Consider the following 24,993-nt stretch of genomic DNA (forward strand, 5'->3'; position numbering starts at 1 on the left):
CCGAGGTTCTCCCGCCGTCATCCAAGCTCGAATCTTTGTCCTAGGCGGTTTCGACCCTAACCGCTACATCTGTTTACCTGGCTCTAGTCCAGCCTATTATCTTATGATATTATTAATTTTAATTAGCTGCATTTGCCTCAGTTTTTGAAACTACTGAGGGGTGAGTAGACTTGTGTCGGGATAAAGTTTGTTCAGGTAGTACTTAAGTGGATTGGCACGCATCCCTCGGGGGATAATGACACCGAGGAAAAATTTTAACGGTTAAGATATCTACATGCTTGAGGGATCGATGAAATGGCTCATGGGGTTCTCAAGGGGAATTTGGGTCAAGGAATGTTATAACTTTTTTAGTTTTTATTAGTCGATTAGTAATTAATCCTCGGAGTACACATCTCCGAACAGAACTTTAGAGTATACATAGGGTCAAATTGACCTCACTTGACTTTCGAAAAAACAATTCATCTTATCGAAATTCAGGTTATTACGATTTTGGTAGGTAAAACAATGCTCTTTTTAATACAATCATTATTATTCTGAATTAAATAGTTTTTAATAGTGAAAAAACGAAACCTATTTTCGAGAAATATTTTAGAATGAAAAAATTTCTGAGGTTAAAATGACCCCTAGTGTACTCCGAGAGTTAATACTACACGAACTTGGATAATAAACGATGTATCTCCCAAAATATTGATCTTACAAAAATTTTCGAGGATAGGGGAGAAGGGGATCAATTGAACCACTCGACTTAAAAATCAAAAAAATTCAAAAAATGCTTCATGCTCTTAAAATTAGATTCTAATATGTTAAACTCGGATATGATCAAAATTTGAAATCATTGCGATTAATAAACTTTGAAAAGTTGAGATTTTTTTATTTTTAGGCATGTAAATTTTTTTTTCGGCTGGTGACAAATTGTTTAATAATATTTCAATTTTTTAATTAATTGATAAAGTTTGAATTGTAGTAGTTGTATATACTGATACTTTATAATTCTCAACTTTGTTTATAGTGATATAATAGTTTATTTATTTATTATTTACTATGAATTGTTATAAAATTATATGGGGTCAATTGAACCAGCAGTCCCGGGGACGATTGAACTATACGAAGAAGCATGGGACATGCGTGCGCATCTTAACTCTACGTGCAAAATAATTAGGGAAATAACCTAACAATTTGATGAACTGAATTTATACTAAAAATTATTTTTAAATTGATTTTTAATTTATTGAATATAATATCTGTGCATTAAAAATGTGCAATAATAATATTAACAAGTAACAATTAATATATTATTTATTAAAAGTTAGGGTTTGAGTTTTAAATATTATTGGTTTAATTGACCCCAAGCAGTGGTTCAATTGCCCCCAAGCGGGCGTCAATTGAACCATTCGACGCGTTTGGATAAATTAATAATTTTAAAAAATTCACATTGTTTATTGACTAATTTATGTATTAATAATGATAGTAGACTTAATAAACTACCATTCCAAGAAAAAAAATTGTAATTTAGTTTTAATTCGAGTAATAAAAAATTGTTAAACTTTTTTTGGTTCAATTGACACCCTCCTCCCCTACTAAAATTGTTCGAAATTTATTTTTTTACAACTTCTGTCTGAAATACTTTATTCAACAATCTAAATTTTCAAAACTATAATCGATTTTATTAACTATGTTTTCAGAAATTTTATATAATTACTTGTAAAAAAATAACTATGATTTCCAAAATAATGATTTTACAAAAATTTTCAATGATACCAAAATTGTTCAAAATTGAGTGTTTCGCAACTTTTAGCTAGAATACTTTACTCTAAAATCAATATTTTCAAAATTGCAGCCGATTTTTGAAAATTTACATTTTTTCCAAAAATATCATATTATAACTTGTACCAAATACAACAATATTTCTAAAAATAATAATATATAAAAGGTATAATTTTTAATTTAAAATAGGGAAAAAATTTTAAGTTGAAAATGTTAATTAAAATTTAATACTGTAGTTAGTTAAATATTAAAAGAAAAAGAATAAGAAAGAAGAAGGATGAAGTAGTTTTATAAGTGTTCTATAAGGTAGATACAAAGTAATTAAATATTTATTCGAAAAAAAAAACTGTTCCATCTAATTTAACGTTAGTATCCATATAATCCGACTTTGGAGATTCCATTACTTTTTCACAAAGAAATAAAAAAGCTCGGTGAAATAGTTAAGGAATGAACTTGAAATACTTTTGAATTGACTACTTCTACTTGAGATGGTTAGTGAAACTTTAAAGAGGAATTTTCTGAAGTAGAAAAGATGTCTTAACGTTGTCAAGGGCTCTACTGAGGATTCCCGATTGGTATGCCCAAATTAAACGGAATAAGAAAACACAAGTAGAAGTATGTTATGATTATTTTATTACTCGGCTTCTTAAATGTTAATACCAGCCCTCTTAAATATTTATCTCTTTGTACCATGATAATAAGGGGCTTTTATTATTTATGAGTCTCCGCTGATTAAGAGCTCTTTCGAATGTTGTAACTTTGAGGTTACGTTATAACAGACCAAAAATAAACCCCCCAAAGATCTTGTTAATAATTACTATTTATTAGCAAAGATTTAATTAATCTATGACTTTTTTAATTCTCCGAGTAAAAAAAAAATTTTTTAGATGTCCATAAATTGCCAATTTTCATGCATGGCTATATCAGACTATGTATAAGAGTAAATAAATTATTTATTGTAATTTTCTCAAAAATAACTACGTCAATTAACCTGTTGCATTAAATAAAAATTGATTTATTAGTTAATTAAACTAAAAATTAATGTCATATAATATAAGATCCTTAAAAGAGTAAAATAGTAATTTTTGTTTTATAATTTGGGGCTTCAAATTTAACTCTCCTATAAAGAGAAGGCTACACGATCATGCGCCATCTTTCGGATATTTTTAATACCACTTTGAAACAAAAAATTATAGATAGGCAAATGTGACCACATCAGGCCGTATATAAACATATCAAGTCATATATTGCACGCCTCATAGCGCGAAGCGCATGAGGTTGTGCTTTATACTCGACTCGTCAAGGTCAAGCAATTTTGTGATCTTTAAATGCCTCTATCACAACCATATTACACTTATACAATAATATAAATAGATGTACACCGAGAAAACACTTAAATTAAACAATCTTTTACTTTCTAAAATCATTTCATGTAGCTATTTTGAAAAAAAAAAAAAACGTTTTGAAAAAAATTTTTCGTGGACGTCCTGATGTCACCCCATTTTGGATGTACCAACGATTACTCCCGAACAAATTGATATTTCAAGACCGGGCTTTTTTTATTAGTTTAAGAATGTGATGAACTGGGTCCGTATTTCATATCAGTAGCCTAGTTTACGTATTTTTTTTTTTAAATTGAATTTTTATTAAAATTCACTACGATACAACCGTGCAAAGACGAACGAATTTTTCTTATTTGTCACTTGAAAACTATGGCGCCACTTGATCAAGCTAGATTTTTTTAGACTGCGTGCGCATATGACAAGAAAAAAACGCGCTGGTATTTAAAAAAAAAAAAATAAAAAATATTCTGTAAGAAATTACTTAATTATAATTTTTTTTTTTTAAATTACACAATTTATTTTTTTTTTTTTAAATGAATGAGCGTTGTGAGGCGTGCACTTTTGGATTTTCTAAACTTTTTTCATATATGACTTAATGTGGCTACATCAGAAATTTTTTTTTTTTATTATTTTTTTAAGATTTTAAACTTATAATTGACTAAAAAGTTAAAAAAATAAAATAAAATGATTAATTGTCCCCAATTAGAGAAAATAAAAAATATTTATAAGTAAAACCCGGATTATAAATAATAAAACAATTAATTTCAATAATTTTCCATATGGGGCGGCTTTACGAGGGGAAAAGTATATAAAAATGCAGGTACAAAAAAAGATGGATAAGTATTCTTATACGGTGAAGGTACGCTGAAAGGTAAATGTCTAAGTATCTTCTCGGTGCGGGTATGAGATTGGCCTACATACGCGGGCATAAGCTAACAGTTTTATAGCAGAGCAAAATGAAGAGCAAAGGATAGCAAACTCAATATAAGAGAAAATAGCTTTTATTTTATTTAACCTTTTTTCGCTACATTTTCACTCTATGATATATAATAATATATAATATCATAACGGAGCTTCTGTCAGTACAAATACGATTTGAATATTAGTATTATGTTCGAGGTCTTAAACAGTCATACGAACACATTCTGAGTAATGTAAAGTAATGTTATATTATATAATATATACCAATAGATATATGTTTGTAATGTGTACTTAAATCTATTGGTTTTTATTCTCTACTTTCATCTCGTTTTTATACTAACCACTAAGTATGTAACCGGAAAAAAATGTTTTTATAAAATTTTTCACACTGAAAAAAAAATCCTTGATGCATAAAATTTTTTATGAAGAAATTTTCTGGCTGAAACTTTTTTCCTTAAATCAAATAATTTTTTTTTTTTTTTTCATATAAAAGTTAACAAAATTTTATGAAAATATTTTTTCCCTCTTAGTAGGAGAGGGTGAAAAATGATATCCGTATTTTTTTATTACGCGGAAATCTCTTAAAAGATTTAAATCCCTCTAAGTTATGAATACTGTTTAATTAACACTGAAAAATGCTCCTTTTTTATAGGCACGCATATAACTTTTAAAATTTTGTTCTCGAGCAGATGCATATTCGGGAGATTATTTTTGAGGGAATTATTTTTATTATCGTAGAAAATATGATTAATTTCTTAGTAAAACCTCCGGGTCACTGGTTCACCGTTCACTGGATACCAAGCGACCTTTTTAAGTCTATAAAGAAGTATCCTTTAACACCTGTTACATTTGAATTTATTTTTCAAACAAAAACTGTTTTATTAAGTTTTTTCTTTGGGGGAAATTTACTTGCATAAGCAAGTAAATTTTCTAAGCTTGTTACATTTTTTTGAGATTCCAAGGAAATTTATTTCATTTTTTTAAAGTTCATCTATTTATTTTATCTTATTATAAAAGTGAAATTCATTCCACGAGGTATATTGTTTATATTGTTGTAAAAAACAGCATAGAGTGAATTTTTTATTTTTTTTATTAAATAAAAATAAAAAAAAATAGATTAGTAACCTTTTTAATTCTTGATTCTTACAGTATAAATAAGAATTTTACTTTAGTAATGTGACGTCCAAAAAATTAACTTCTCCATACTGTTAAACGTATGATTTTATTTATTAAATTTGACGGAAGAAACTAAAATAATCTAAAAAGTTAAGCTACATAACGCGGTTAAATTAAAAAAAAAAAAAAACAAATTACAAACATTAGTTGAAAAATAAATAAATTATTTTTTAATTTGAAAGCAAGCCTGCGGGCATATCTCCGACTAGAGAACAAAGAAGCATTTTGAAGAAATTTATACAAAGGAAAAAACTAATATAAGCAAAAAGAAATTTTCTTTATCTAATAGTTCCGTAAAAAGCGTTTTAGTTTATGAAAATACGAGTCAGTGAATTGGGGGATTGAATTAATTAAAGTTATAAATTATAAATTAACTCTCTTTGGCTGCGGAGCGTCTTCGGGCAGACATGAGCAGATGTGGAAGGCGATGTAGAAGCAGAAGCACTTACTTAAGTAAAGTATTCTCGATAAGAGTTGACGTAATTTTTGGTAACTTATTCCTATTCCCGTCAGTGCTCGATCCAAATTTGTCTTGGTACATGTTCGATCGGTTTTATGTGTACACCTGGAACTATATTACCCTTTGTATTTCACGTCTGTATCATAAATATTTATACACCATCGTATCCTCTACCCGTCCACCTATCCTCGGATTCGTTTCACTGGGTTCTTTCATTATAATTTATTCAAAAAAGGATACACTTTAATAATTCAAAATGCCACCAGAAGTATCCTCTTTCCTGCTTCCGTTAAGTATATATTTATCGTATACTTTATGTACATAAATATATACATATATACATTCAAAAAGTTACATGCATGTATCTATTTGGATTCCTCACTTTTTATCGCTTGCTATTCTGTCTAATTTTGAATAGAAAATTTTGCCGCTCTGGAAAAAGATACTTGGCTCAAGAAAAATATTATCTTTAAAATTTTACTTTTCTTCGAGATATTTAAACAGAGAAGAAAATTAACTTGGCTGATAAAAATTTAAATAAAAAAAATAATTTTAAATAATCTGATGATCTTTTAAATAATTTGATGATCTCTCAATTTTTTCAAAATAATTGTCTAGGTTTGAAACGTTTTCTCTTGCATTAACTTAATTCTTTATCAGTGCATTTTGAATTAATTTAAAAAATTGACTGGCTAGACATAAAAATAAAACTTAGGAATAAAAAATAAAAGTTTTTAATTCAACAATTTTACCAATTTAATCATTTAATTTATTATTTTTAATAAATAGATAAGTAAAAGTAATAATAGATAGCCCAAATTTCACTCAACAATTTCTTTCTCGCGGTAACGTTGTGTTAAGACATTACCGACTTTTTTCAAAAGTACCAACAATCGATTTTTTTTATTTTTTATCTCATTAAAAATAAATCTTAAGTATTTTTAAGAACAATTTTTAAAGAAAAATGAATTTTTCTTGGAATTTTGGAAAACTTTTTTCGCGAACCAAAAATACAAAATTTAAAAAAAAAGAAATTATTTTTATTTACGAAAAATTCTGGTTTTTGTTTCTTTTGTTCAAATTTTATTATATCACTCAAATGATATTTTTTTGATTCCCAAATTTTGAATTTTTCTTAACTAAAAAACCAGTTTTTAGATAAAAAATTTTTGAATCAAGACTATTTGCAAAAGTAATTTTATTCTTAGCCCTACAATATTTCTCTTGAATTGACTATTTTTTTTCCTTCAGTATAATACTTTATTTATAAAAATCCGCATAAATTTCCCAAAAAAACAACAATAGCACCTCTAAAATTTTAAATCCCAACATCAGAAACGCGATAATGTTCCGAGTGTACAAACACAAGAAAGCAATATTAAATAATGAATTGAATGAGTGTTTGGCGAAAAAAAAAGGTATTTATTTTCATGAGGATCAGAGCCTACGACGGATCCTTGAAGCATACCTTCAAATTCTTTATTCCGTGTTCCATCTGCCGTGGAATAAAATTAACTTTTATTCTTTCTTCCTGCACTATACCGTGGGCACTGAGAAAAAGAAAGATAAATGGGAAAAGTAAGAAAATGGCATTATAATGAGCTTGACGAAATAGACAGACACCTAGTTACATAAATAAACAGGAACGCTAACAAGGAAAAGTTTTAAAAAAGGAAGACCAGCACAGAGTACAGAGCACAGTTAAAACTCCCTCTGTATACCCCAGATAGAGATAGGATGAAACAAAATAAAAATAGCCTTGCAGCCAGTAGACTAAAAAAATGTAAATAAAGAGTGCAGCAAGGAAAATTATGGGAAAAAAAACCCAGGAAGTGAAGAAAGCCAGTGCACACAGCTCCCTATATTTGTATGTGTGCGTATAAATGTACTTATACTGCTGAAATGGAAGTAGAAGTAGAAGTAGACGAAGAAGAAGAAGAAGAAGGGCAAGAAATGGTAGATGTAAAATGCTTAAACCACGTGACACATAGTGGTCCGCAAACAGAGAGAAACATACGCAGAGATCAGGAGAAATAAACCCCACTGCAGAGTTGAGCTGTGGGCGCATTGCGCAAAACCCCCTGGTTGCTTTACTTGGGTTGCGAGCATCGCATTCTCCCCTGAGCCCGCGAATCCCGCTTCCCCCAGCCCAAGTATTCGCTCTTTCTCCTTCTCGCTCTCGCATTTCGGCACGAGGTGCCGGGTTCCTCTCGCTCTCTCGGCTCGGGCAGCACATTTAGCTACCATTACCTTTCTCTCTACTTCAATATTCGCTCACGCTATGCCACCTTTTTTTATTACTTCTTTTTCATCCTCCATCCGAGCGTTTCCCCATTCAAATCGTTTTCTATACCCTTGTTCATTCTGGCTCTTTACTTCTTGCTCTTTTGACGCTCTCAATCCTTATATTGCCGCGAAATCTCTACCTCTGTTACTCTATACCCTATACTCTATACTATATAGGCTAAAGTCTATGCTATACCCAGCTCTCTTCTCTGTATCGTGTTCATCTACATTCTAACACTTTAATCTACACCTACGTTTAATTATCCATTTCAGTTAATATGCCTATTATGTCCACGGACGGACTGAAAATTTTTTTTTTCACTCCTCACTCTTCTCTTACTCGTCTCGGGGATTTTATGCTGCTTTACGTCCTTTTTTGAGGTTATGTATTATGTTTCGAAGAAAAAATTACACCAGAAATTAACGTTTTAATAATAGGCAAGAGGACTTTAGGGGTTGATGTTTATTATTTTTATTTGGGGAAAGTGTTAGAGATCTCCAAAAATTTTAATAAAATTTGATTATCTGTTACAATAATAGAGACGAATTTAGTTATTTAGGTGGAAATTTTATTATTTTTCCGACTGCGGGACTTTAAATAATAAGCGAATTGTTTTGCGATTAAAAAATCATCGAAAGCTCAAAATTTAAAGATTTTTCGGGGAGACTTTTGGAATAAGATTTAACCAGTAGTAGAGTGATGAAACAAGCCGCATAAATTGATGGAAATAAAATTGAAAAAAAGAGGTAGAATCTAAAAAATAAAGTCTATTGATTCAGATGTAATGTTCTGTCGACGGAAACTTTTGCTCGGCTCTCGAGACTATTTTTCGGCGAGTTATCGGCTATCGGATAAAAAATCAGACGGTTTACTTTGACAACCGATTATTCAGCGACTAATGATCTCACTGAAATCAGAGCTAGGAGCTTTCAAATCTTTAAGTATTCTCTCCGAGATTTCAGCGATCCTTTTCACCGAAATTATTTTTTTTCACGTCAAGTTCGCTTTTAAAAAAGAATACGAGAAAGTTAACAAATAGCTTTTTCACATTTTTCACTAAATTTACCACTTTATTCCAAATAATAACAGAGAAAAAAATTTTCAAAGCTAAAAGTCATAAACTAAAAGCTTGACGCTCTAAAACCCTTTTTTCATCATTCTGCGATACTATAATAATTTTTCATTCTTTTTCAATGAAAATTCAATAAAAATAGTGGCGAAGTCAAATTATCTGTACACTAAATAAAACAGAAATTTTTTATAAGTAATGACATTTGACAAAAACCGGTATCGAAATAAAAAGGTCACGACAAATAATTCAATCAATTTGAACCCCCAATATTAACCTTTGCTGAATATTTTAGCTCAGGAGAAAAAAATAATTTAAACATTATTCAATAATGTATACGTTTGTAGAGAGCAAACCGAGCAAGAGCAAGAGCAAAAGCTGGTATCTGAGAGACAAAGACTAAAAAAAGACACCCCAGAGAAAGTTGGAACAACCGAGCGAGCTCGAGCCAAGGGAGGTTGCGATAGAGGGGTAGAGACAGAGAGGCATAAAGCACAGAAGAACATGGACCACGGGTTCGTAAACCACTACTACGCAACGTTTACCAACCAAGAGAAATGAGAATAGCCGCAAGGCCAGGAGCTTCTCAGCATCAACGGAGGTTTCTAATTCTTCCTCAGGCAAAACTAACTTTCCAGTCTTTAGCCGTTCTCATTTAACCCCTCAACTTAATGTCTTTAAGCATTATTATTACCCTCTGTACACTAAGTCTCGTCACTTTATATACCAATTGCGCAAAATTTAACTCTACTTTTTAATAAATCTCCTCTTTGCACATTTACACTTTTGTTTTATTTTTTTTTTTTTTTTTACCGAACTTCTCAATCTCCGGAACAACTCTTGTTGGGAAAATCAACGACAACGATGTAATAAGAAATTTATTTCGTTACCAATTACCCTTCATTTTTCCTTGCTCGGTAAATAAACTAAATTTCTGTAACGTTGACAGTCAGCTCATTTTTTTAACTTCAAGAAAAAAAAATTCCTATTGAAAAAAAATAAATTTCTCGCTCATCCAAAAATTTAATGTCTCATTTAAATGAAACAGAATATATATTAAGAATAAAAACTTAATTTTAGGAGTGAGAACAAAAATTATCACCTTAAATTAAACATTCTAACGTATGTATGTCTATAAATAAAATTGTGTCGTACGATATCTATAAAAAGAATCAATCGATTGAGACGCGCGACTCAGCATTTAAAAGCGTTTATAGAGACTTAAATCTGATTAGATTTTGAAGTCGATCGGTCGAGCTGTTACAAAGACATCCAAACAATAAGAACCAACAAAAAAAAATTTCAAGTTATTGAGATAACTTTCAAATTCTTTGAGCAATCGACTCGAAACCTTATAGACACTTTCAGTGCTAGAAAAACTGCATCGAATGCCGTATAGAAAGTTAAAATCAAAGGACGCATTCAAAAGATATCTGAGTTTTGATATTTATTCTAAAAAAGGCTATTTGGAAACAATTCTGGAATTTTTTATCTTAAAAGCTAAAAATATTAAATTCATTGTTAAATTTTTTAGTTTTCTAAGCTCCAGGTTGACAAATTTCATTGAATATTAAAAAAAATTTTGGAAAATTCAAAAGTGCACGTCTCATAATCTCATTTTTTACAATAAAATTGATTAAAATAAAATATAAAAAGCAAAATAATAAAAAACAGAAAACTCTGCGATGGTTTAGTGGTACCATAATTCTAAGGTGAGAAAAAAAAACACTATAATAAAATGTATAGATAGATATACAAAAAAAATACACAGTCATATATTAGTTTTTTTTTTTAAATAATAATTAAAAGACAGTGAATTGAACGCTCATATTAATTGAAAAAGTCCGCCGTGTGTTACTGTAGATAATAAAAAAAAAATTATTCCGGTACGATCATTTTTTCAATTTCCCTGCCACATACACTAATTCGTAAACACAGACACACACAGAAAAAAGAATGTTCTTGAATCAAGTATATAGTTTTGAAGAACTTAATATTCTTGATTCTGTAGAAAAATTCTTGATTTAAGGAAATTTTACTTGATTTAATAATTTTTCGTCTTGATTCAAGACAATAAACTATACTCCACTGAGAAAAGACATAAATAGAAGCCATTTATTGGAAGTATGTGTGTTTTCAAAGAGAAGATAAATCTCCCAAAATCGAGCTGAATAAAATAATCTAAGTTAGTGAATAGGTTATGTATCACATAAACATTGGAATTAACGCATAGCCATCTACCGACAATACTTACCAAAGAAATATTTAGTACCTGTTACTAAATATTATTTGGTGGAAATAAATATTTTTTTGCCCTCCGGGCGGAAAGTGGCAACTTTCGTCCCGCTGCGCTAAACTAAGTTGCCGCTTTCCGCCTTCGTCGGACAAAAAAATAGTATACACTCCTCGGGAAGTAAATAAGAAAGCCTCAGATCACATGTTTGTTGTCACAATTACATGTGATCTGAGACATTTCTTACTTTACTTCCCTAGATGTGTAATATACTATATTTCCATGTTATAAGGCTTTGTTTATATAAAGAAATCATTTATTAAACTATAACAAATAATATTGGTGGATACAAAATACTTGTAAATGAATAAAAATTTTGTTACTAAATCAGTTTAGTGCTCCGTACTAAATCCTTCTATCAGTACTCCTTTCTGGAAGCATAAATGAATCGAATTACGGTAACCAGTCAAAAATTTACACATTACTTTTTATAGCCGATTTTCATGTATATTTTGATATGAAAGACGTCAACATGTGTCTTGATATGATCATGTATGGCCATACATAACCGATTTTTATATCTGTCCGTGTAGAAAGATACCAAATAACTTACCATTCAGTAAAAGGGCGATCATTAGAAATAAATTAGACGGTAAGCGTCAGTTTTCGTCTTGAAAAGATTTCCCGTAGTCAAATCATGCCGGCCCGTCGCAATGTCAGATATATCGGTGACCACACCAACCATTTCTTGGATGTCAGATACAAAGGAAATCGAAAGTAGATCGACTTTTGCCATAAATATGATCCATATGGAACATATTGTAAGTAGCTTCTTCATATTTTCAATTATTTTGTCGAAGGTTACTCTAGTCGTTTCAACGTTAATTACTTTTACTTTCCAAGAAGTGGATTCACTTGTATATCCACCTTATCGATGTCTTATCAAAAGATATATGCTGTCGCGAGAACCAGTCCGAAAAATTTATTTGTATTATTATAATAACAGCAATTATTCGCTGACCCTGACTGATTCTCATGAAAAATATTGTAACTTTTATCACTGAATTGCAGTCAATAATTAAAAAATATTTGCAAAGACATAGAAATATTATAGCCGTTTTTAACTGGTTAATTTATCGTTTGCGCAATATTGCAAAGAAAAAATAATACTTAAAACAGTTTAAATGATCTAAAAGTTAAATCAATATTTTTTTCATTTAAAAATAATATTTTCGACATCTTTTCTATGGCCCCAGTGAAAAACTCAAAGATGCTGAATTATAGAAAAAATATTTTATTATTTAAATTGATTACAACAATAATAATATCAACATTAAGAATATCTCAAAAAATGATCCCAATAGAAAAGAATAATAATTATAATAATAGAAACTAAACAATTAATAAACTCTACGTGGGTATTTTTGTAAATAAATTACTCTCGTTAGTACTTTGACTGAATACTTTATGTTTTTAATAACTTTAGTACAATTAATCATTTATAGAAATGTTACTTCTATGACTGGTATAAACTAAAAAATTATAGCAGTAGAAACCTACTTCTCAGCTTCAGGCATGGATACATCCGATAACTCTTGACGACTCTTCTGATACAGCAGCGCATTTTCCGGCTTCATATAAGGATTTATGTAATCATGAAGACCAATTGTCCGCAGTTTGAACCCAAGGAACCCACCCGAGTCTTCTTTTCCACGATGGAGTGTAGAAATTCCGTCCAATGGAACTCGAGGAGACGCTGCAACGATTCGTCGATCCATAAATGGCACAGTCGATTGTGCAACATCTGAATATTTGCTGCTGATTACGAACCACATGTCTAAAATCTTCAGAATCTGGAATATTGTCGTGAAAATCATCACCTCTGTGGAAGTTGCTAACGTCTTTCTCTATTCTAAAGACAGAAATCAATTAAATTGTAGTAACCAGTCAAAAATTGGCACATATTGCTTTATATGGTCGATTTTCATGTATACTTTGATATGAAAAATGTCAAAACGTGGCTTGATATGATCATGTATGGCCAAGCATAACCGATGTTCATATCAGACCTCATAGGATGGTACAAAATAACTTACCGTTCAGTAAAAGGGCGATCATGACCCGGCATGTCCTTGTGAGTAAGCCACTTGGAAGGTTTATCATTGGTTGGAACGAGCAAGCCTGTTGAAAAATTGAAGGGTGTAATGTAGAGTTCCAATTGTATAGCCTTGCTATTTTCTGGCTCTTGAGACATCTTTAATCTGGTGACAACGTAACCTGGCTCCAGTGAGTTGACATTGTCCAGGTTCACGTCACGCTGCTGGTACCGAATGAATTGATAATCAGTGCCGTGTTCCAAATTTTCTTCATCATCCCCATTTAGTCTAACGAATCTTCCTTCGTTACCTTTCCAAATATTTGAAGTCTTCCAACTCCTTCAAATAAACTGAGCTCTTCTCGATCTGACCAGCCGGGAGCAGTTTTCCTTCCTCGATTTGTACATGGATCATCATATCTTTTTGCTCGAACCTTACACCGGTCACTACCCTGAAAATGATTATTTTATTATTTACAATCGACAAATAATCTAAAACAATCAAATTACTTACATGTTGTTATCAATATCAGCGAGGTGTGGCCTCAAACTGAAAGTTCGTATCGCCTTGGAGACTGCTAGCTGTTCAGAGCATTCGCAGAAACATTTCGAACATTCTTGAAGCTTAGTAGTATAAGTTATTAGTTCTTTTATAGTTCCATTGGAGCAACTGTCCATACGTCCATATGTCGATCCGGAAGTACCATCCGTCCATGTATAACGTTGGTCGGTTCCTGCCGGCTATAAATCAATAAAATCGATCATTTTCTGTAAAAGTTAAGTTAGTAAAAATATTAATTTACCATTTCACAGAAGGAAATGCTGCTGAGACTATCACAATTGTGCATTAGTCCACGACAAGGTTGACTTGGTTTCCAATAATATTCTTTTGAGCTTGTTTTACGGCGAAATGTTGTTCGATAAGCAGTTTGACTTATATAACTACAAGGAGATTTACAGTTGTCGATCATCACATATTCATGAGTTAAGATTCGTCTAATGGAATTTAATTCGACATGGGTCTCTCCTGTTTTTAAAAATCAGTTCCATTTATATACTCTTAGGTTCTGGTAATTAGAAATGCATTGGTTATTTTTCAAAATTAACGCTACTTCTTATATGTTCTGGTGGATCACACAAGAATATCTCTCTTCCAAGCGTCTCGAGAGCACTGTATACAGACGATAAGTATTGGCTGCATCTAGTTAAGGTCTGATAAGTAGCTCTCTCTATTTCCGTTGCAAAAGACACTAAAAAGAATAGACATTCGTAAAAAAATATCATTGCATGATCGGGAATCAATTAATTCGGTTATGTATGAAAAAAAAACGTACCATTATGATATATAGCTAGCATACCAAAAGCGTAACATGACATGGTATAACCTTTTATTTCTGTTATAATAGCTGTTTCATAAAGATCATAAAGATGTTGCTGACCTGTCTTCAATTGGTTACACAGGTCCGCTTCTTCTACGCTCTTAAATATTTTTTAAGACAATTATAATCTATGATATTGTGATTAATAATCTATAATATATGCTTCAAGAGCTATGATCTAGGATCTATGATTTACGAGTAATCATAAACTACAACTTACCTGCAAACTGGATACCATAACTTCAAGAATACTCTGATCTTTATGATCTACTGCACCCGGAATGAATAAATGGTAAGTTTGCCTCAGAAGATCGGGAATATCTCCAAATTTGTGAGACGTAACAACCTTACTGAACTCCTCGACAGTATAATAAGTGATGTTACTGGCTTTTTTCACGTAAAATAAGTAGTCTTCATACAATTCGTCAACTCTGGAGGTTAAGTCGATGAGTTTCCTCGTGAAATTCGCTAACTGAATCGGCCTGGGAACATCTTCCAGCACCGCAGTCATTATTTTGTCTATCTTCAAATTAATCATCTGGGTCAGCTCGCTTATCTGTTCGGATAGTTGATTAACTGCAACCAAAGTGGGGTCAATTTTCTTCTTAAATAGATTTCCTGCAGTCAAATCATGCCGGCCCGTCGCAATGTCAGATATATCGGTGATCAGACCAACCATGTCTTGGATGTCAGACACAAAGGGAATCGAAAGCAGATCGACTTTTGCCGTAAATAAGATCCATATTGAACATAATGTAAATAGTTTCTTCATAGTTTTAATTATTACGTCAAAGGTTACTCTAGTCGCTTTAACTTTAATTACTTTTACTTTCTCAGAAATGGATTCGCTTATATATTCACCTTATCAATATGTCTTATTAAATTATTCACCTTATCAATACATGTCTTATCAAAAGACGTGTATGTCACAGCGAGAACCAGTCTAGAAAATTTATTTGCATTATTACAATAACAGCAATTATCCAGTGAGCCTGACTTATAGTCGAAAACAGTATCACACTTTTTATCACAAAGTTGCAGGCGATAGCTAAAAAAATATTTGAAATTACCTCGAAAAGTAATATTCATTCCTCATTATTTATGCTATTGTTTACGCAATATTACTAACATAGAAATAAATATTTAAATAGTTTTTAAAATCTGAAAGTTACTTCAATAAATTTTTCATTTAAAAATAATAATGTCATCAAAATCTTTCCTAGGTCTCCAGTCAACAACTTAGAAATGCCGAGTTTTAGAAAAATACTTTATTATTCAAATTGATTACAACAATAAAAATAGTTATATAAAAAACATTGGAAATATTGATCACAAGGAGGAGTATTAATCATAACAATAAAACTCCTCAACACAATAATTAAAAATGAGAACCGATTCCAAATTTTAACATTCAAGAGAAATGTTCTCTCAAAGGCACCATAGCGTAGTTAAGTATGCTCTCGGCTATACGCATACAAATGTATATGCATCTATAATTACGTTTCATTAATAAATTCTACTCGGGTATTTTTTGTAAATAAATTACTCTTGTTAGAAATTTGACTGAATACTTTATTTTCAATAGCTTCAGTACAATAAAACAATTATAGGAATGTTAATTCCATGATTAACATAAATGAAAAAATTATTGCTGTCGAAACCTACTTCTCGGCTTCAGGCAGGGCGATATCTGACATCTCTTGAAGATTCTTTAGATATCAACTTTGCATTTTCCGGCTTCATATTAGGATTTACGTAATCATGAAGGCCAATTGTCCGCAGTCTGAACCCACCCGTCTTCTTTTCCACGATGGAATATAGAAATTCCGTCCAATGGAACTCGAAATGACGCTGCAACGAGTCGTCGGTTCATAAATGGCACAGTCGATTGCGAGAGGTCTGAATATCTGCTGCTGACTACGAACCACATGTCCACAAAGTCTTCAGATTCTGGAAAATTGCACGCAGAAAAAAATTTTGTCAAGATAACTTAAGATATATTATGGCAACAAATTAATTTGTTAACATGAGAATAACAAATTATATGTTAAAATAACAAAATTTAAGTTTTAACAAGTATTGATATGTTATAACAACAAAACAATTTTGTTACTATAGCAAAATCTTTAAGTAGATTCGACAAAATACTTTAGTTGGTATAATAAATTTTTTTGTTGGAACATCAAAATTATTCTATTAAAATAACAAAGAGAATTTGTTGGAGTAACAAAGACAATTTTTTGAAGTAATAAAGAGAATTTTTAAAAATAACAATGAGAAATTGTTAGAATAACGAATAAATTTGTTCCAGTAAATTTTATAAAAAAACATAATTTAAAAATATGCTATAACCAGCTATAGTTGATTTGGAATATATTTTAGCAACAAAATCATTTTGTTATAGCAACAAAGTCATTTTGTGACAGCAACAAAATGATATTGTTAGGGCAACAAATTAATTTTGTGATTTAACAAACTGGTTTGTTAGTACAACTTGAAACATTTTATTAATGCAACTAATAAATTTGTTGCTATAATCACACTAATTTGTTACTAGAACATATTTTTCAGTTATCCCATCTTTTGTTATTTCAACAAAATTGTTTTTATGCATGTGTCGGTATAATCATCACCTCTTTTCAATTCAGTAACGTCTTGCTCTTTTCTGGAAGCAGAAATCAATCGAATCACGGTAACCAGTCAAAAATTAAAATATGTTGCTTTATATGGCCGATTTTCATAAATATTTTGATATGAAAAATGTCAATACGTAGTTTGATATGATCATGCGTAGCCATACATGACCGATTTTTATATCGGACCGTGTAGAAAGATACAAAATAACTTACTGTTCAGTATAAGGGCGATTATGACCCGACATGTCCTTGTGAGTGAGCCACTTGGAGGGTTTTGACCTTAAAACGTCGAGATCTGATGAAAACTCGATTTTTGCAAAACGGGCTGAAAACAATAACTTCCCGATTTTTGAAAATTTTCGATTTTCTTAGCGGGAAATTAAAAAAATCAATTTCAGTTTCGAGAAAACTGCTTTTATGAAATATCGAGAGTAGAGCACTACCTCAACGCTTCGCTTATGAGGCGTACAAAACAAATAATCCTTAAAAAGGTCGAATATATATTTTTTGCATCGTAGTGATAACGAAGCACAGATGCAGCTGCTAGGCAAACAACAGCTTCAAACAATTAACCCCAAACAAAAGTTAATCTCCTGCAGTATCCTGTACTATGCAGTATTTTATACCAGAGATTGGAGTAGCAAAATAAAAACTAAAAAGAAAGATCTAAATCAGCTAAAATAATTAAATTTTATTGGTTAGACATTAAGTAATCTTGTATCACCGAAACCATGCGTGAAAATGTTCAAAATAACTATTCAGTTTTCGTATGCACGATAAAACCGGTTAATGGATACAACGCGAATAGCTGGGGGTGTTTCAAGAGGAGGCGGTGGGTGAGCTGAAACTTGTCGAAATATCACTCTCCGAGTCTCTAAACTAAGCGTTGCAATGGCAGTAACAGTAGCAGTGGTAGGATGCTAGATGGTGGATGACTGCGATGGCGGTGGTGGTGGCGGTGGTATTCCTGGTGGAAACCGGAGTAATATCAGGTGGAGGCGAGTGTAGCAATTTCATTACCGTAACCACTGGGTACCCAGGCATTCATGTGCAACCAACAATGTCTGTACGTTTATGCAGAGGAGTGTACTATACTCCCCGTTGGTATCCTCCAGCTCACTCTTTCGACTTGCGGCTCCAGCACCCTACACACTGCACCTTGCGCCCTGCACCCTCTAGTGTAGCTCTAATATGATCTCCTCTTGCTCCCATACTGGGATACAGCAAAGTGAACACGAGATTGCGATCTGATGCTAGTTGAGAGACCTACTGCTGCTTCGCTAATTCACTTTTGAGTCTCAAATCCGTCTGAACGACGTTTAAAGTTTTTCTGACCTCCGTCCTAAGTACAAACTAATGCTTTGGGGGGTCTTATTGTTGGCTCGAGAATCTCAGGGTGCTTTTTGGGAGAATTATTCTAGAGAAGGTAATTATTTTGTAAACAATGGTGGTGAGGTTTTTATCTTTGTTTGGTTATAACTAGTTGATTATGCTTTTAATTGAAAATAATTTTCGTTTGTCGAAGTACTTAGTGTCGGAAATGTAACTCTTAATTTTCCACAAAGTGTAATTAGTTTGTTTAAATATGGAGAGAGTTAGTAATTACTTTATTCAATAAACTCGAATTTAAATTTTAATTTTCAGGAATTCAAATTGAAATTATCGAATAGATCTGTTGAATTTTTAATCTATGATTGGTCATGACTACTTTACTACGCTTTTAATTGAGATTCAATTTTACATTACCTAGAGAGAAAATGCAGACTTTAATGATATCTAAATACAAACGAAATATTAATAAATAATGTAAAGAAAATTTAAATAATAAAAAAAAAAGCAATTTCGTCAAATGTAAATTGTTTTTTTCTTCAAAAGTTTAACATTTAAAATTTTCCATCAAGTACAATCTAAGTGACTGTCGAAAATGGTTATTTGTTGTCAATATAATTAGTCAATTGATTTATAAATTAAAAAGGGGTTGTAAGAAAAACTCCTGATTTTAAAAGGCTCTTTTGAAGAATTTGGTCCACCTGTTCTTCTTTAATCTACCTTACAGTGTCATCGTAATCCATTTCCTGTACAACTTTGACCAACATCTCAAATTTTAATCTTATAAATTAAAAAATTGTTGGTTGTAGGCTTAAAATTTTACTCAGTAATTCGAAAAATCATTTACAGAATAAATATGAATTTATCATCATCATGCTCTCATATCATTTTTACACGGGTAATTCTTTAAAAATAAATATTTTGAGAGGTGAATAAATTTTTGAGTAACTAAAATAAAATTATTTTGACTGATTAATTATTTATTCTGAAAATTAATCTTAATAATTAATTAAAGTCACTTATTGACGTCGCTATCATTCTTATTGCCTGACTAAAAAAGTAGTGTTTAAAAATTGTACAGTTATACTGATAATATTAGAAGTAAAATTCGATTTTTGAATCATCAATAAATTATTTTACAATTGATGGAAAAAATAGTTGTTTTTGGGACAATTTGCGCTGATCGAAAATGTTATAATTAAATATTCTTATTTTTTGAAATAGATAATGAAAAAAAAATTTACCTAAATTTCAGCCAGAATTCGGCGTCCAGTAGATGGCTGTAAAAAAAATATTAATCAAATGTCTTTTTATAAAAATTTTTAAACAATTTTCTATTGAAATTTTAATGAAAAAAAATCTTTGTATAATGTTATCCGACTTTCACCGAGTAATCCATTAATTAAATCACAGAAATATTCACATACATATGTATAGTAATGAACCCAGAGTAGTTAGCGCTGGGATAATCACAGTAAAAAAGCTTATAAATAATGCGAATGTAAATAGCGATCATTAATATTTGATGGCAACATCGAGTCCCGAATGTGGTAGGATCGAGCGCAAACCCGACATAATCCTCAATACGCAACTAATTGACTTAATATCTTATTCATCAGGTTGAAATCACCCTTGAGAATCGCTTGTCGACAGATCAATACTCAAATCAGCCTCCTAAAATCAAAGTGTAATACCTACGATCCGCCTACCATATGTCACATCCACCCCAAAAGATCGAGATAAAAATATAAAACATAAAAGAGAAATTAAAAATTATAAAAAAACATAAGCTTTAGTTATGACCGGAGTTTAATTTAATTAAATCAAAGCAAAACTAAATACATTGCTGGTCTTGTTTTATAAATATGAGTACAAACTTGAAGTCTTAGTAGACTATTTGTACATAAATTGTTTGTGAGAAAGGTAATGTGTTAAGCCGACCGTAATTTATAATATTATTTAATTCACTGAAATGAATACTAACTATTTGCTCAACAATTGTTTTTGACGTTAAACTAAATTTTACTTTATTTATTAATTAAATATTTTTTTATTTTATACGGAACAGGTGATGATGATGATTATGATGATAATAATAATAACAACTTGAGTTTTAACACTAACACTAATAATAATAGTAAGTAAGTAGCGTGTGATTTATGATTTACCAGGATTTATTCCTTAAATAATTTATTAAGCAAGCAAGCAATCTGGTGTTTTAACGGCTTTACAATGTCTGCGAAAGCGTTTCGGCAAATTGGGTCACGCAAAATTTTTAAAGGATCCTAACGTTTGTTCGGGCGTTATATGTTGTGTTTATTTAGGTTAAACCAGGGTTCAGCTTTAAATTAATTAAAGAAAATTATTATTATTTTTTTGTTTTTAAATGGAACTACAATACGGTTTTGTAATCCGGAAAGATTTTGTTTGGTTTTGAATCTAATAATTGTTTATTTAATCATAAAATAAAAATATAGAAATTATTTTTTAACAGATTTTTGACTTCCCGCTAAGAAAATTGAAAATTTTAAAAAATCGGGAAGTTATTCCAAAAATCGGCAAGTTGGACCGATTCGGACCTATAGATTTTGAGAAATCTTAAAAAGACTGCGAAAAAAAATTTTTTCAAATGTGGTTTTTTTTTTAATAACATTCAAATGGATTGACCGATCAATTCCAAAAACTAATCAGCTCTCAACATCAAAAAACCACGTCGATCGCCACCAAGCTGGTCAAAATCGTTGACGAAAGAAATCGAAAAAAAGTATTTTTTTCGAACTACACCGAAATTTCTGGTCTGATCAATTTGTGTTTGAAAATATAGAATAATTTTCAATTGTTTTGATCGATATTATTCAATTTATAAATTGAATTTTTAAATTTTTTTATCAATAAATTTTTAGTTATTATTTAAATTTATTTGTATTGTACTATTTAATATTGCTATAAGTATATTTTGCGAGGTTATATTGATCAATCAAAACAATTAAAGATAAAAATATCGATCAAAACAATTAAAAATTGTCCTGTAGGCTCATGTAGGCTTATGTAGGTTCATTATTCTGACTCGGGTGCGTCGAATGCCACAAACTGCGTGAAAATCGGTTCATTCATTCAAAAGTTTTGCGGTTTGAAAATCCAAAAAATAGTGTTTTATTAAACTTCTACCAGACTTTTGAGCTCGGAGAGCTCAAAACTACACGAAAATTATATTTTTGAGCTCGAAGATAAGTGCAATTTTGAGCGCTTAGTTACGAAAGTAGCGGGAAGTTGCAGGGATGGCCTTCAGGGTCAACCGTTTTCCTAATTTTTTTTTCTCTTTTTACACATATATTTCTTAATATATTTTTAATTTAATTAAATTGTAGTTGAAATAAATAAAATATACACAATAGATAGCTAAAAGATATAAATAACAATAATAGTAATAATAATCCTCGTTACATTTAAAAAGATATTTTTGAGATAAATTTTTTTCATGGGGATTGTTAAAAGTATAAAAATAAGAATAAAAATTTTCTGACCGATAGTGCTGTATTGCATTTACAGAAAATCAATGTTACATCAAACACACCAACATAGCGATTATAATGCAACACACACATACGACAGCAAGGGTCGTGTAGTATAAAATTAAAAGAATAAAAAGAATTTTATGATTTAAATTTGGAGCTTACGTCGTAAAAAGTTGAAGGCAGTTTGAGATTTTTATTCGCCGGATCAAAGCGTTATTTATTGTTCGACTCAATCTATTCACGTTGGACAGCATCATACACGTTACTTTTGTAATATATCGTCTGTATGTACGAGCATTATTCAACGTTTTTATAACGTTCCATCTATGATTCATTTACTCGCGGATTTATATCGTTATATTTCCATTCCAATTTATTAATTATTTTCATTCTTTTGTGATGAATAAATAATAATTAAATACACTTAGTAATCTGTTGTTTAATGTAATGACTGATACTGCTTCCAAAATTTTATTGTTATACCCTATTTTATTGATATTTGTAATGATTGTTTTCATTTTAATTAATATAGGTAATGGGATACGATTTTTTTCCAAATAATCGAGTACTAATTCTTCGAGCGGTTGTGATAACGGATTATTAAATTAGTTTGTATTTGTGTAATTTCATGTTAATCATTATCGTGAAGCGCGTTAATTATTTCTGAAATTGATAATTATTGTTTTTTCGTTGAATATCAATGTTGTTGCAATTTACAATTGTATCAAAATTAATTTATTTGATTATATGACGATTATGGACACTGAAAAAAAAAACTACTTGTTTAAAAAAAAAAAATTATTTTTAAAATTCCACTTTTGCTACGAGACATTCAATTTAAATTAATTCAAGAATGATTAAAATAAAATTTGAAGATAGAGAAAATTAATGTGACGTTTAAATTTTTAAAATTCATTAAAAAAAAAAAAAAAAAAAAAAAGGCGGGATTCGAACCCTGATCCTTTCATGTATAATACTAAGGGTTTTTTTTCTACGCCACTGTAAAAAAATTGAGGTAGCTCTTTTCCAAAAAATTTTTTTTTTAGAAAATTCCTATAAAATACACTCTTTTCACGGGTGAGAAAATAAATTGAATATTCTATTGCGACGTCCTTCAAAAATACTACTGAAATGAACGCATGGATTGGGTAAAAAAATTAGTTTCTTTTAAATCAATAGACATAAAAAATAATTGTGACTTGAAAATTTTATTAGCCATCAAAAATTCAATAATTTAATGCTTAAATTCTATGCACAAAAATTAATATTTGAAGTAAATATAAAAAAATAATCTGAAACCTTTTATGAATGATATTGAATCTTTACAAAGAAAAAGATATCTTAGAGAAGGATTATTTTAAATGTATAATTAAAGTTATAAATGTACATTAATAATAAAAAACTTCACACATTTAATGGTAAGAAAAAAATTTTTTTTGAACATTACTGAAGTAGCATCTTTGGGAAGAATTAATCAATAAATATTATTTGATCAAAGTGCATTATTATGTTTAAGATACGTCAAAAGTAGCGGAATATATTGATGGTATAAAATTTTTTTGATTTAAGTATCATACAGAAAGAAGAGAAGGTGGTCGTAAACCCGCCACCCGCTTTATAGGTATTTATTCATATAAATAAGCAAGTTGCAGCGGCATTATATCTATATACATATAAAGGAACAACCGACCATATATGGATCATTTATAACCAAATCCATACACTGCATGTATAAATTTCCAGCAGCATCACACCTGCGCTGTACTTCACTGGAATTCAAAATAAATTTCTACCTCAATTTGAATCCTCTGATATAATAAAATGAAATAAAATAAAATAATTTAAGTGTACAAACAAAAAACCACTAAAATTTAACGCTGCTTACTTTAGAGGAATAATTAAAAAGATTCAACCTCCTTAAAAACTTTTTTAAAACTTCAAATTAATAACACCCAGCGCTCCACTGACCCAGAATAATTATTAACTACCCAAAACTTTTATGAACAATTATTTAATTAATCTACCTCTGTATTTGTTTTTCAATATTTTTGCAAAAAAAATTACAGTTACAAAATCAGCGATTGTAAATTGAAAATTCTTAACGGATTTAATGAAAATCAACATACTTATTTTTTGAATGATTTCCGAGGTTAAGCTCAAAAATGAACTAAATCGGTCGGGTAGTTCACAAATTACAGCAATTCAAAACTTTTTAATTTCTTCTCTTATGAAAAGTTAGCATTGTCATTCTTTATGCGTTCTTTTTCTCTAACTATAAGTAGCTTTTTTTAATAAAAAATTTTGAAAGTTCCAAATTTTGCCTCAACCCAAAAAAAGTTTAATTTTTTCAATTAGTCTTAATTAACAATAATTCTCAAAAATTTCTCATTGAAATTTATAACTTTTTATTATTATCAATCATAAAAATTAAATTTTCCAATTTTCGTGAAAAATTGAAATTTTTATTAGAAATTTTAATCTAGAAATAAATTTAACAACTAAATATATTGAATTAAAAAATTTCTCATTTTAAAAATAAATTAAAATCACCTATTTAATAAAATGTAATCACATTCATTTCAATTATCCAACAAATAGCATTTTTTGTTTCAATTATCAAATAATCTACCGTTAAATTAAAATTTAAAACAAATAAAAAACTGGACCTCGGACAAATCCACTCCATATTTCTCAGTAGAGAGTACTCGAAAAATTTTATGGACTCCGGGCAATAATCTCCTGAAAAATAGAATCTCGGATCCATCCATTCGGTTCCGGTGCCGTTA

General features: G+C 30.2%; 3 protein-coding genes and 1 long non-coding RNA gene across 8 annotated transcripts in view; 1 reads left to right on the forward strand and 3 right to left on the reverse strand.

The window, feature by feature from the left end:
* The window catches only part of LOC123271149, a 317,780-nt gene that overhangs the window by 194,013 nt on the left and 98,774 nt on the right, over positions 1-24,993 (reverse strand). For all 3 annotated transcript variants that reach the window (XR_006510789.1, XR_006510788.1, XR_006510787.1), the window contains exon 4: positions 19,937-19,972. This is a non-coding gene — a long non-coding RNA (uncharacterized LOC123271149). The remainder of the gene's footprint in view (positions 1-19,936; positions 19,973-24,993) is intronic.
* LOC123271140 (nucleolysin TIAR) overlaps positions 1-24,993 on the forward strand; it is a 243,854-nt gene that overhangs the window by 126,142 nt on the left and 92,719 nt on the right. The gene's annotated exons all lie outside the window — the stretch shown is intronic.
* LOC123271147 lies at positions 12,864-14,008 on the reverse strand. Its single transcript, XM_044737376.1, has 3 exons — positions 13,863-14,008; positions 13,350-13,800; positions 12,864-13,165 (listed from the first exon to the last, which is right to left on the reverse strand). Exons 2-3 carry the CDS (start codon positions 13,505-13,507, stop codon positions 12,907-12,909), a joined length of 417 nt encoding a protein of 138 aa, XP_044593311.1. The 5' UTR covers positions 13,508-13,800; positions 13,863-14,008; the 3' UTR covers positions 12,864-12,906.
* LOC123271142 lies at positions 14,128-15,556 on the reverse strand. Its single transcript, XM_044737370.1, has 4 exons — positions 14,948-15,556; positions 14,683-14,827; positions 14,461-14,598; positions 14,128-14,375 (listed from the first exon to the last, which is right to left on the reverse strand). Exons 1-4 carry the CDS (start codon positions 15,497-15,499, stop codon positions 14,143-14,145), a joined length of 1,068 nt encoding a protein of 355 aa, XP_044593305.1. The 5' UTR covers positions 15,500-15,556; the 3' UTR covers positions 14,128-14,142.

Source organism: Cotesia glomerata, linkage group LG9, assembly GCF_020080835.1.
Source record: "Cotesia glomerata isolate CgM1 linkage group LG9, MPM_Cglom_v2.3, whole genome shotgun sequence".
NCBI classification, from domain to species: domain Eukaryota; kingdom Metazoa; phylum Arthropoda; class Insecta; order Hymenoptera; family Braconidae; genus Cotesia; species Cotesia glomerata.